Here is a 13,871-nt window from a genome sequence, read left to right as displayed (position 1 = left end):
TGTAATTTTTTTTCATTAAATGAAAATCTTGCTCCTCTCCACAATAACTTTAAACTTAATTATAAATCTTTTACATTGATTTTTTTAAATTGAAATGTATTCTGTCAAGCCATTTAAAATATTATATGCCAATCTGGCTGCTAAGTATTTTCTCTTGATATTACCTAAATCACATTCAAGCAATGTGCCATTCTAATTAATCAGATTTCCAGGATTTACTGTATTGTTTTTATTTGCCCATTGAGTGAGTAGCTTTTTCAGTCTTGACATCAGTAGAACTAGCCTATGATACACCCATGTCCAACAGTAAAGGCATAAAGTATTGTACATAGCCATAGTTTTAGCTGTGGATATAATTAACTATGGAATAGACTGCTCAATCACAATATTTATACAGTGTAATATGTTAAAAATATTGAGTGCAATTGGATGGACATAATGATTTTATTTTAACTTTTCAGAGCAGAATAAGGAGATCGTTTGTAATATTTTGTCAAATCCCCCTGGTCTTGATGAACAAGAAGATGAGGATACCAATTACTTTGTATTTGAGTTTTCTGAAAAGCCTCTTCTTCCATGTTACAATGTACAAGCTTCCCTTACTCATGGGTAAGAATTAGATTCTAAAATCTCATAATTCAGAAGATAATAACAAGAATTTGATTATGTTGGCAATGTCTGATTTATGGTCCTTTGGGTCAAGTATTGGTAGCATCTCATATTTTGCTTGGGCATCCTCTTGCCAAGTGGTATGAATATTGATTTCTCTCACTTCAGGTAGCCACGGCATTCCCTCTCTCACTATACCCCCCTCACCCGAGTCACACTAGCTTCTCACTTTCACCCTACAAACAGCTTACAATGGCCTGTTTCCTTTATCATCGTTACTTTTTTGCATATCTTCCATTCATTATTCTTTATCTCCACTTCACCATCTATATCTCTCGTTTCCTTTATCCCTAATCAGTCTGAAGAAGGGTCTCGAACCCGAAAAGTCACCCATTCCTTCTGTCCAGATATGCTGCTTGTCCCGCTGAGTTTTGGTGTCTCTCTTGGTATTTCATCATTGGAATTTCGATTAAGGAGGTAGGACAAGTTAGGGCCAAAGAATCATTGTGCTGCAACTGGCTCAAGGAGAAAAAGTAAACAAATTTTGTGGACATCCTCTTGCCAAAATCTAGAATACTGTTGACATTAATGTGCTCAATTACTTCATTAGGATCATGGGTTAAATGCTCTGCATGAAACAGTAACATAATCAGTACACTACTTCACCACTTTATTCCTCCCAAGAGGTTGCCTAAACATACATGAAAATCTGCTCCTATCACTTATCTTATGACTTATCTTATGTTAATCAATTTACACACCTGCAAGATACAAGTGCACTGAGTCAACGTTTTCTTTACTAGACAACCTACCCATTCCAGTTATTTGTTTAATAAATCTTCTTTGAGTGGCTTTCAGTTCGTTGACATAGAAAATTGATTGGAGTTGAAGTTGGAATAGGGGTAGGCCATTTTATGCAGTAAATATAACAACTATTTCTTGGGTCTCTTATTTAGATGTTGAGACTCCAGCATGAAAACATGTAATAAACAACTTGATACATCTTGCCAACTAGAAAAATACCCCACTTATGCCTACTGTCTCATCCCTGTTGCAAACTAATTATCTAGCTACATCAATATTTATCCCAAATAACATGAGTTTTTTATTTTCTGCAATATAGTTTATCAAATGTCCAAAGGAAATTTAATGCAGTACATTCACCTGTTTCCCCTTTCTCCACAATATGTTACTTATGCTTGACATTCCAATAAGTTTCCTTCACAAAACAAAACTGACTTTGTCTGATTACTTTGAAATTATCTAAGTGCCTTGCTATAACTACTTTACATTTGCCCCTCACTGGATGTTACACTACAGGCCTGCAGTTTTCTGCTTTTTTGCCGAAAGGAGTTGTATTTGCTATTTTCCAATCAGAGATCTTTCCTGAATCAAAGGAATTTTATTAAGTTGAAAGTATCGCAACAAGTTTCTCACTAACCACTTCACTATCACCTTAGAATGAAGTTCGCGAGGTCCCAGAAACTTGTCAGCTCTAATGGTTTGCTGGAATCACTTTCCTGGTGATTGATTGTAATTTTCCTGACTTAGACTTCCAATTCCTGATTTAAAGGAATCTCTGGAATGCTCATATCCCCTATCATGGAAACTGTTGGAAAATCCCTGATTATTGATTCCATAAAATCCACTTGTTATGGGACTAATTCTTATCTTGCTAACTCCTTTTTCTGAATTTGAAACTTTTTTTAGAAGTAAGTACAATAATGTGGTACCAAAGTACCTAATACATATTGACATGTTACATTTCATGTACAACTTCTTATTTTTAATTTAACAATAAAACAGGAAGAAAAGAGTAGAAAAAGAGAAATTATCATAGAGATTGGTGCGTGAGATGGTAAGGTAGCCCGAAAGAAGAGAGAAGTAAACAAAAAGGTACAGAAGAATGGAGAGAAGAAGGAGAGAGAAAAGAAGAAATAGAGAAAGAGAGAGAAAGAAAAGAAGTTTAAAAAAAAAGGAGATTGAGGGAGATATACCTATTTAATGTTCTGGTTCTGAAACATTTGATTTCTACGGTTGTGCTGCACCAAATGCTTGTAAAAAGTCGATAAAAGGAGACCAAATCACTAAAGGAGACCCATCCCCGACCTCTACCTCCGTTACATTGACGACTGCTTTGGGGCCACCTCCTGCACCCACACACAACTGACTGACTTCATCCACTTCACCACCAACTTCCATCCGGCACTCCAATACACCTGGACCATTTCCGACACTTCCCTACCATTCCTTGACCTCACCATCTACATCGCAGGGGACAGACTTCTGACCGACATACACTACAAACCAACTGACTTACATGGCTATCTGGACTACACGTCTTCCCACCCTGCCCCCTGTAAAGACTCCATCCCCTACTTCCAATTCCTCCGCATACGCCGCAACTGCTCCCAGGATGAGACGTTCCACACCAGGGCATCGGAAATGTCCTTGTTCTTCAGGGAACGGAGATTCCCCTCCGCCACCATAGATGAGGCTCGCACCAGGGTCTCATCCATACCCCGTAACACTGCTCTCTCTCCCCATCCCCGCACTCGCAACAAGGGCAGAGTCCCCCTAGTCCTCACCTTTCACCCCACCAGCCGGCAAATACAACAAATAATCCTCCGCCATTTCCGCCACCTCCAACGTGACCCCACCACTCACCACATCTTCCCATCTCCCCCTATGTCTGCCTTCCGCAAAGAAGAAAAAAAGGGGTAAGGGTAAGAACAGTCAGCCATGGCTCAGTAAAACTATAAAGGATAGTATTCGGCTGAAGGCAAGGGCATATAAGGTAGCCAGAGATAGTGGGAGGGTAGAGGATTGGGAAGCATTTTAAAGGTCAGCAAAAAATAACTAAGAGATTAATTAAGACGGGGAAAATAGACTATGAAAGGAAATTAGCAAACAACATAAAAACTAATAGTAAGAGTTTTTATAGCTATATAAAAAGAAAAAGGGTGGCTAAGGTGAACGTTGGTCCATTGGAGGGTGAGACTGGAGAGTTGTTGGTGGGGAACATGGAAATGGCAAAGGCATTAAACGAGTATTTTGTATCAGTCTTCACCATAGAAGACACAAAAAATATTCCAACGCTGGATAAACCGGGGGCGGTAGGAATGGAGGAGCTAAATACTATTAAGATCACCAAGGAGGTGGTATTAGGGAAATTAATGAGACTGAAGGAGGATAAATCCCCTGGGCCTGATGGATTACATCCAAGGGTCTTGAGGGAGATAGCGGTGGGGATTGTGGATGCATTGGTGATAATTTTCCAAAACTCCCTGGAGGCAGGAACGGTCCCAGTGGATTGGAAAATGGCCAATGTAACACCTATATTTAAAAAAGGAAGTAAACAGAAGGCGGGTAACTATAGACCGGTTAGTCTAACATCGGTGGTGGGTAAAATGTTAGAGACAATTATTAAAGAAACACTAACGGGGCACTTGGATAAACATGACTTCATCGGACAGAACCAGCATGGTTTTGTGAAGGGGAAGTCCTGTTTAACGAATCTGCTCGAATTCTTTGAGGAAGTAACAACCCGGGTGGATAAAGGGGAACCGGTGGATGTGGTATACTTGGACTTCCAAAAGGCTTTTGACAAGGTGCCACATAAGAGACTATTGCTAAAAATAAAAAATTATGGGATTGGGGGTAATATATTAGCATGGGTAGAGGATTGGCTAACAAATAGGAAGCAGAGAGTGGGGATAAATGGTTCATACTCGGGATGGCAACCGGTAACTAGCGGGGTTCCGCAAGGGTCGGTGCTGGGACCCCAGTTGTTCACAATTTATATAAATGATTTGGAGGAGGGAACCAAGTGTAATATATCAAAATTTGCGGACGATACAAAAATGGGAGGAAAAGTAGGGGATGAGGAGGATAGGAAGAGTCTGCAAAAGGATATAGATAAGCTAGGTGAGTGGGCAACAACTTGGCAGATGAAGTTTAATACTAATAAATGTGAAGTCATTCACTTTGGGGAAAAAAATGATAGGGCAAGTTATTTTCTAAATGAGGAGGAGCTGCGTTGTAATGCAACGCAAAGGGATCTAGGGGTATTAGTACATGAATCACTAAAAGTTAGTATGCAGGTGCAGCAAGCAATCAGGAAGGCCAATGGAGTTTTGGCCTTTATTGCTAGGGGGATTGAGTATAAAAACACGGAGGTCTTGCTGCAGCTGTACACAGTATTAGTGAGACCACATTTGGAATACTGTGTACAGTTCTGGGGTCCATACTTAAGAAAGGATGTACTAGCCCTGGAGGCAGTGCAGCGAAGGTTTACAAGATTAATTCCTGCAATGAGGGGATTGACATATGAGGAAAGGTTAAGTAGGCTGGAACTCTACTCTTTGGAGTTTAGAAGAATGAGAGCAATCTCATTGAAACATATAAGATCGTGAGGGGCCTTGATCGGGTGGATGCACCGAGGATGTTCCCAATGATCGGGGAAACTAGAACTAGGGGACATAGTTGCAGAATAAGGGGGGGCTCTTTTAAAACTGAGATGAGGAAGAACTTCTTCACCCAGAGGGTGGTTAATTTATGGAATTCACTGCCCCAGGGAGCAGTGGAAGCAGAAACTTTAAATATATTTAAGACTAAAATAGATGTTTTTTTAGCTGCCAAGGGGATAAGGGGCTACGGGGAGAGGGCAGGGATATGGACCTAGGTATGGTTAGTATAGTAAGACCTGAGTGATCTCCTGGACAAGTGTCGATCGCCTGGATTGGGGTCGGAGAGGAATTTTTTCCCGAATTGGACCTGGGTTTTTATCCGTTTTTTTGCCTCCCCCAGGAGATCACGAGGTTTTTGGGGTGGAGAGGGGTGATAGCGGTATAAAGGGGAGGGACGTGTCTTGTGTTCTGTGTCTTGTGTCTACTGTTTGTGGGTAAGTGTGTCTGTTTAGTGTTCAGCCATGAGCGAATGGCGGTGCGGGCTCGACGGACCTGGTGGTCTACTCTCGCACCTACTTTCTATGTTTCTATGTTTCTATGACCTCTCCCTCCGCAACTCCCTTGTCAATCCTTCCCTTCCCTCCCGTACCACCCCCTCCCCGGGCACTTTCCGTTGCAACCGCAAGAAATGCAACACCTGTCCCTTCACCTCCCCCCTCGACTCCATTCAAGGATCCAAGCAGTCGTTCCAGGTGCGACAAAGGTTCACCTGTATCTCCTCCAACCTCATCTACTGCATCCGTTGCTCTAGATGTCAGCTGATTTACATCGGGGAGACTAGGCGGAGGTTGGGCGATCGTTTCGCCGAACACCTCCGCTCAGTCCGCAATAACCTACCTGAACTCCCGGTGGCTCAGCACTTCAACTCCCCCTCCCATTCCCAATCCGACCTCTCTGTCCTGGGTCTCCTCCATTGCCAGAGTGAGCAACACTGGAAATTGGAGGAACAGCACCTCATATTCCGCCTGGGTTGCTTGCGTCCGGATGGCATGAACGTTGAATTCTCCCAGTTTTGCTAGCCCTTGCTGTCTCCTCCCGTTCCTTAACCCTCGAGCTGTCTCCTCCCATCCCCCCGCCCTCGGGCTCCTCCTCCTCCCTTTTTCCTTCCTTCTCCCCCCCACCCCCCATCAGTCTGAAGAAGGGTTTCGGCCCGAAACGTCGCCTATTTCCTTCGCTCCATAGATGCTGCTGCACCCGCTGAGTTTCTCCAGCATTTTTGTGTACCCCAAATCACTTTACCTGCTAGGAGGAGTCGCATTTCTTCAAGATGTGACGTTTCCGACATATTTGAAATCCACATTTTAAACGTTGGTGTGGATTCCCATCTTCCATTGATCCGAAGATAATCATTTCTGTATTAGGGTCAAGTTTTATGTTAAATAGTTTTGTAAAAATTTCAAAATTTTCATTCCAAGAATTTGAAACTCTTACTATCATAATACTTCTGGCTAGATTTATTGTACTCCAATGTTTCTTTCCCTATTAATCTTTTAGTCATTCTTTGCTGTTTTTTTATACGATAATTAGTTTTCGAACCTGTTACCTATCTTTACACAGTCAAAGCTTTGGCTTTAAGTTCCACACGATCTTTTAACATTTTAGTTAGCTCTGGGTGGCAGGACTCCATGAAACATCTCTTTCTCACTGGAACATATTCTGTGTTTTCTGCAAGATCCTCTTAAATTAATCTGTGATCATCATGAAATTAACCGTTACTGATCTCGTTTCAAGCTATATCAGGAAATTGGATATCCCCTGTCCATGGCTTCCCATCCATTACTTTAATCTGTTGTGTTACTATACGAAATGCAAAATGACTCTAAGATCTTTTTTTTATTTGAAAGACCAGCAATTGTTGAATCATTTTATGTATAATATTATGATAATTCTGGAGACATGGGATGAACTTTCATTTTATATTATATGGTTATCCTGTATTGTGGCAGAATTATATTTACCATTGTTTCTTTGTTTGTGCAGCCCTTGTAATTGGTTGGTGTTATCTGAAGTTCTACGAAGATTGAAAATGTCAGTCAGGATTTTTCAGTCCCGCTACCCTCAGTTTGAAATTGTTACCATTACTGAAGTGGAATTTTACAAGCAGGTGACCACAAGCCAGGTACATTCTCAACTCGGGAATCTCCAGTTCTGCTCCATGGACGGCAGGATGTCTCTGGAATTGGTACGGTGCGTGCCAGAGTTATTGGACCTTATTGGTTCTACGGTGGAATTATTAACTGAAGACTGTGAAAAAGTCATTAAATTCACAAGGTGAACCAAAATCATGACTGATTGACAAACTTATCATTACCCATTTATTTGAGATGGGAATTGAATGGGTACTAACAGGTGTGTGCAGTAAGCAAGCTACTACTTCTGTTATCTCAAATCAGGCATAGACTAGCCATGCTGACAAATAGTAGAAATAACAGTCTTGACCTTAAAGTGCAACAGTACAAGGTTTGCTGGGATGTTTAAAAAATGTTAGACCATTTTAACTAGGTTCATTAAAACGATTTTCTATCTAATTATGTTTAAGTGCACCTCAGTTTGTGATCCATTAACCATGAACAATGATCAGTAATGCCAGTGGTACAGTTGATTCTTGTAAAATAAACATTATTTATTCCTGTTCCTACATTTTGCTTATCACTTACCCTGTATCCTCTTTTAAAAGATATAAAAAAACTGCTTGATTTTCTGCCCATTTCAACGATAATTGTGTACCACACATCAGTTTTCACCTAGAGGTCAGGAGATAGCCTTTTCATATTTGCAAAACTGTTTTTTCAGACAGTTGCTGGGAGGTGGGAAGAATACCTGATGAATTAGAGTACATCTCATTTCTCTTCTTGCTCTTCCTGCCTCTCAGGTAGAGGCCTTGACTCAAACTGAGAGCCTTGCACATCAGTGAAGCTAAAAGGCATTCAGCACAGTATAGTTAAACGTGTGTCCAATGTTTTACTGTGATACACCATTTTGCATTGAAGAAATACAATTAGATGTATTTTTTAAATGCACTTGTATCTAATCTGCTGCACATAGGTAGAACAAAATTGATGTTTTTAAATATGAGGGTTTTTTTTAGATCAAGAAACAGGAATTCACTGTATCATAATTTAGCCAAATTATCAGTGCCTGAAAGGCATATTTTCAACATTCAAAATTAAAATTGTTCATTTCTTAGCAACTGAGCATAAAATTGCTCTTAAATATAACATTTAACAATGACAGAGGGTATCTTAATGGAATCAGTAGTTTCCTTGTCAGACTATATCTATAAATTTGATATTTGTACCCTGTAAGTAGGGATTATGACTTTTTGCCACAGTTATGTTTTTTGTGGGTGTTTATATTTTCTTGAGCAGATTTTTATTTTCCAGCTTAAAGCAATTTAAAATCAAAGTTAGACTAATCAAAACTGAAATTGAATGCTAGCATGTGTGTTGTTTATTGAGGTAAAAATTGAAAAACCCACTGGAAATTTTGTTAGTCACTGATAATTTTCAACCTGAGTTAGAAACTATACAACTCTGAGATGATGCACTTTATGTTGACTGCTTGTTGAGTTGCACCAATCATTTGGCTTTCTATACGCCTGCAATTACAAATTAAAGTCAAGTGTTTGTTTAAAAGAAAGAAAGAAAGTTTAAAAGAGACATGCAGCTTGACTCCTTTGAAGTACAAGGCTGATTCAAAGCTCCTTTGGCAGTTCATGCGATTAAGGTAATCAACATTCCATTTTTGCCATTTAAACCAAAATGCTGAGCTAGTAAGTAATGACTTTTTATTTTAGAATAAGACCTGACAACCAAATCACATTTTAATTTGGTTAGATTTTATCGTAAACTAGAAAGAAATAATCTAGGTTTAAGAGTCATGTGTTTTCATGTTAGTATGATAAATTGGATGTGCATTGTTGCAAAACTCAGGAATCGGACAGGTGATCCAATTCGTAGAGATAACAAAGCCTCTGGGGTAATCTCACTCTGCTTAGATTTCACATCAGATATAGTATAATTATAATTCTAAGTAAAACCAGTTTCCATGCTATTGATTCAGTGGCACTCATTAATACGACATGCAAAAGCCAAGTATGCAGTGTTAATCTGCTGATTTTACTGTTGGTAGCAGATCTAAAAGTATGGGCCCTGTATTGTCAGCACACACCTCCTTATGGACCTTCTATTGTTTTATTTGAAGTTCTGTGTGAATGTAGATGCATGAAGCTTCACCTTCCCTCAGTCATTCAACAGGTATAAGATCAATCAATCAACTGGTTGGCTGCTTTTAGCACTCTTTGAAACCTGCAGCATAGATGAGATGAGATATACCTGGGTAGAACTGATTTGGTTTTCTGTAATCTTTCATATATTAAAAATTTCAGTTGATCACAGCATTGCATTCATTATACCTGCAGATGATGATGTGAGCATTTATGTCTCATTATATGCAGTGGTCCATGACCAATGCATTGGAATAGTTCATCTGTAATTGTTATGAACTTGCCTGAAAGTCTGCCTTGTGGCATTTTTTCATTTTTACTCAATCTACTTTATGAGTTAAACATCAGCATTGAACAACCTTTATCAAAGTCATGAACTGCCAAGCCATGAATAGAGAGCAATTCAACCTACAGTTCTTCCCTCGTGATATCCAGTGACATCCCTTGCAACTCAGAACATACACCCATCTAATCATCAGCATGTCACAAATACCAAGAATTTTAAATTAGGTTTTCCATTGTTCCTCCTTCCTCACCTCCACCTTCTCCACCTCCATTTCGGAAACACCTAGAGAAGTGCAGGATCTACCAGATCTAATCCTCTCAGTAAATTTTGTCTACTATAAATAGGAATACCTTTTCAACCGGGGTGGGTGGGTTGGAGATTATTTGATCTGCATACTCAAGTTCTGTCACTTGTTCATTCCTACTTCCAAAACTGTTAAGAAGCTTCCCCATATCCTGCCGAAACCAAATCTATGTACCATCTTCCCATTACATGTTTCATTCAGCACCTCTTTGACTATCCTCTTGCCATAAACTCCTCCCCAATAAAACAGCATGATTTAATATTTAACTTTTAATATTTTAATATTTAATATTTAACCTCGCCCTGCCGAAAACATAACAACTTCAATGTTCGCTGATGTTGTCAAAGTTTTCCTTGTACCCATGAGCGGAGCATATTAAAGAGAATCCTTCCCTAAAAGAAGAGCATTCAGGCCTCTTTCATACTCCTAACTCATTTGTACTCATTTGGCTCCCTACCCCTTCTCTGTCACCTTCAGTTTTAAATTATCTTGTCTTTTCACCATCCTTCACCCTGTCTTCCCCTTCCCCCTCCTTGTGCTTCCATGCAAATTTCCCTTTCCTTCTCTTTGACTTCTCTGTCCCTGGGCTGCCCTCATCTAATTATCACCCTGCCTTCCAAACCTTTTTGATGTTGGTCTTAACTTCTTGTATGTGCCATTTTCTAATTAATTTTGCCACTGTATACTATGTTAAAATAGTTGTGGAGATAGTGAATATGTTCCCAAATGCTGAGCGGCTGCAACATGCCTATGCTACCATGCTCAATAAGGTCCTTTGATGTTTGTATGATTTGAGTCCTCATCTAAAGTTATGTGAGAGTCCATCTGTGCTGTCAGTGAGCTTCCTTTGCCTCAAACCTATGTGATTATAGGATTGAATGGTTATTTTCTCCCCCTTGTCTTGGTGATACGATTTACCTACACAACCCCAATACTAGTCTTGAATTAAAGATGAATTTACTATAAATATGTGGTTACAAAGCCTACTTGTGGAGGAACCAAGGGCGGTGATTCCAATAAAAATATATAGGGACAAGAAAAATTAAAGTTTGCTATGCATTTGTTTTGAATTGCCTCCCTCTAAACCAAGCGAACCATGTTAGAAAAGTAAAACAAATCTTTAATTCTCAGTTTCTTTTAAATCAGATAATAATATGTCCAAAGAATGGCAAGCAGTTAGGTTTGTTTTATTCTTACTATTCTTGCTGTTTAATGTTGAGGTGGTTGAAGGCAGATTGCTGGTTACTATTACACAATTGAAATATATAAAATGGGTACAGAAACTTAAAAGTTAATTACAATATTCTCAATCTTACACTGTTTCTTGTTCATTTGTCTTGGTGTACAGCATTTGTAAATAAATGTGCAGCCCATTTTAGTAAGCCCCAATTTGATAGCTTGCTACCAATGGTAAAAACAGTATGAACATATGATAGGCTTAGAAGCTCGAAATCCTTTTTCAACTGCAAGGTGAATCTACTTCATCATAACTGCATTGGTATTGACTTTGAAATGAGAGATTAAATTGAGGCTACAACTAACATATGAGATATGGGTATAAGATATTGCAGCCGCAATTTAATAAGAATAGAAAAGTTTTGAGAATATCTAGCCTGTTATTTATCCCTCATCTCATCATTAAATGAGATTAACTAATCATTTATACCAGATGCTGTGTGCCGTACTTCGTGGTGTCTTTAAAGCAAAAGATACAAATCGTTCAGAACATTATATAAACAACTGTATATTTGTAAAATTCCTTTGATATTCAGCTTCATTTGCATGAGAAACAATGGTCAAAAATCGTGTTGCCAGCTAGAAACAAATCCTTACCAGATTAAAATTTAAACAAAATGTTTATATCAGGAAATGTTAGGTTAATCAGTAAACCAACTTTTATGCAATACTATCATTGAGTAATAAACACAGATATCTTTACAAAGTATAATATTGAGTTAGATAATTTTCTGTATTCCTTGCACCTGTTCTCCCATCCCCATTCTGTAGGACTCAATTCTGTCATCTGTAAATGATGAAAAATATCAAAATGCACCTTGTTTTATTATTCCACCAAATCATAACTTGTATGTGGTGAAAGTGATATTTCTAGACTATTAGATATAACAGTTAAATTTTAAATTTGTACATCAAGGATAATTATTGGGAGTTTGTGTCAAAATTAGTAAGTTTATTTATATTAAGACTACAACATCTGTCAACTCAATATAGCAGCCAAGATGGTGCCTTTATTAAATATTACAAACTGTTCATAAACATAATGGTTGGCAAGTAAAACATGTTGAAAAGGCATAGTCTGCTGATCAGCATGTCAAAGAAATATATTTGGATAATGCTCGTGAAGGAAGACATCTTAACTTTAACTTTAATAGATTATTTTGTCTCTCTGCTTTTGGTCACATTACTGCACAGCTCAAACTTTTTTCTGTGCTTATTCAGCATTACCAATTCATTTTCTTTCTAGTAAACGTGATCATTTTGCATTAAGGGAATTACTTCCTACCATTTCCAATAAATCGTCAAAAATCTGCATGATAACTCCGTTTTATAGTAATTTGACCAAGTATTTGTTGCCATCTGGGTGCTCAAGGTCTGCTGTAATCTCAATTTATATCCCAGCATTCCTTAAAATAAATGGCACTTCCATTCAGTAAAACAAATAACCATGTTGTAATCAAATTCTGCTAGTTAACTGGGCATATTTTTAATTGCTAAATCTCCAGTGTGACAGCTGAATTTTGGTGCTGCAACCCTGCGATAAATCTGTGGTAGAGTGTAGATTGAAGTATGTATCTGTTTAAAACTACTGCAGTTATCTAAAGTAAACTTATAACAATAAATAAAATGCCAGAATACTCAGTAGGTCAGACAGCATGTGGAGAGAGAAACAGGTTAATGCTTCAGATTATTCGCCGGTCATTAGAACAATGAAGATTATTATTTTTTTAAATTGCAAGGAATGTTATTTTCTTTGTTCTCTCTACCTTCCTCTACTCCGCAAAGCGTGTTTACCTTCCAGCATTTTCCAGCCCTGAAGAAAGGTCGACTTGAAATGTTAATTCTGTTTCTCTTGCTACTGATGCTTGCTGATTGTTGAATTTTTCCAGTATATTTTGTTTTCAATTTCAGATGTCCAGCATCAGAAGTTTTTTGCTTTACTTAAACTTCTAAAACCAGATGAGGCTTCACCTTCATGTAAAAATCCTTCTTAGAAGTTTATAAGACTGTTCTGTGTATATTTTGTACAGTGTTTGATATTGCTAAAAGGAGTTGGAACCCTGTTGGTTAACTCTTAGTTTATATAAAGAAGTCTGCATTGTCTTGCTGGAAAACTAAAGCAGTCATTGATGAATTTTTTGAATTCTTCATGTTTATACGTTTGTTGTTTATATACGCCAGAGTTTTTTTGTTTAAAAAAGTAAATTATTTAGTTGACAGCATATTTTGTTTTAAAGATTTAACAAATGTATTGTGTTGGTAATATAAGCAAAGAGGAACTTAGATGAAAGTCTGTAGACTGGACTTATTCAGATTTATTTCTAAGAAGCACATATAGAATAGACTTTGCTGTTTTGTTTACAAGAACTAAGGTGGATTCTGGAATGAATCACAAATCACATTTATACAGTTATCTGAAATCAACAATTAAACTTATTTGGATTATACCTTTTGATTCAGCATTGCATTTACTGCAAGTATAATAACTTCTTCACTCTTCTGTTCGAGGAGAGATATGTTTATGATTGCATGTTCTCTCGGTTCCTCATTATCAATAAGATTTTTGAAAAGTTAAATTGAACCTACATGAATCATAGATAATTAAGTATATAGTACATGCAATAGTGCTTAAGCAGGCAGTTATAACTATAAGGGTGCTGATGACTGAGGACGCTCAACATGTTACAGTTCGGAGTTCAGTATTCAGGTTGTTCAAACTGTTGAATCCAAATTCTTATTGCA

The 13,871-nt window shown here is 38.1% G+C and overlaps 1 protein-coding gene across 5 annotated transcripts in view; it reads left to right on the top strand.

Annotated features, from left to right (window-relative positions):
* bcorl1 (BCL6 corepressor like 1) overlaps window positions 1-13,576 on the top strand; it is a 193,224-nt gene extending 179,648 nt beyond the window's left edge. For all 5 annotated transcript variants that reach the window (XM_033030542.1, XM_033030543.1, XM_033030541.1 and 2 more), the window contains 2 exons: window positions 462-609; window positions 7,059-13,576. In XM_033030542.1, coding sequence (XP_032886433.1) covers window positions 462-609; window positions 7,059-7,353 — 443 coding nt within the window. In that variant the 3' untranslated portion in view covers window positions 7,354-13,576. The remainder of the gene's footprint in view (window positions 1-461; window positions 610-7,058) is intronic.
* Window positions 13,577-13,871: the final 295 nt, after the last annotated feature.

Source organism: Amblyraja radiata, chromosome 12 (assembly GCF_010909765.2).
Source record: "Amblyraja radiata isolate CabotCenter1 chromosome 12, sAmbRad1.1.pri, whole genome shotgun sequence".
NCBI lineage: Eukaryota > Metazoa > Chordata > Chondrichthyes > Rajiformes > Rajidae > Amblyraja > Amblyraja radiata.
Note: the sequence above shows the minus strand (reverse complement) of the source record. Positions and strands in the feature narration are given on the sequence as shown.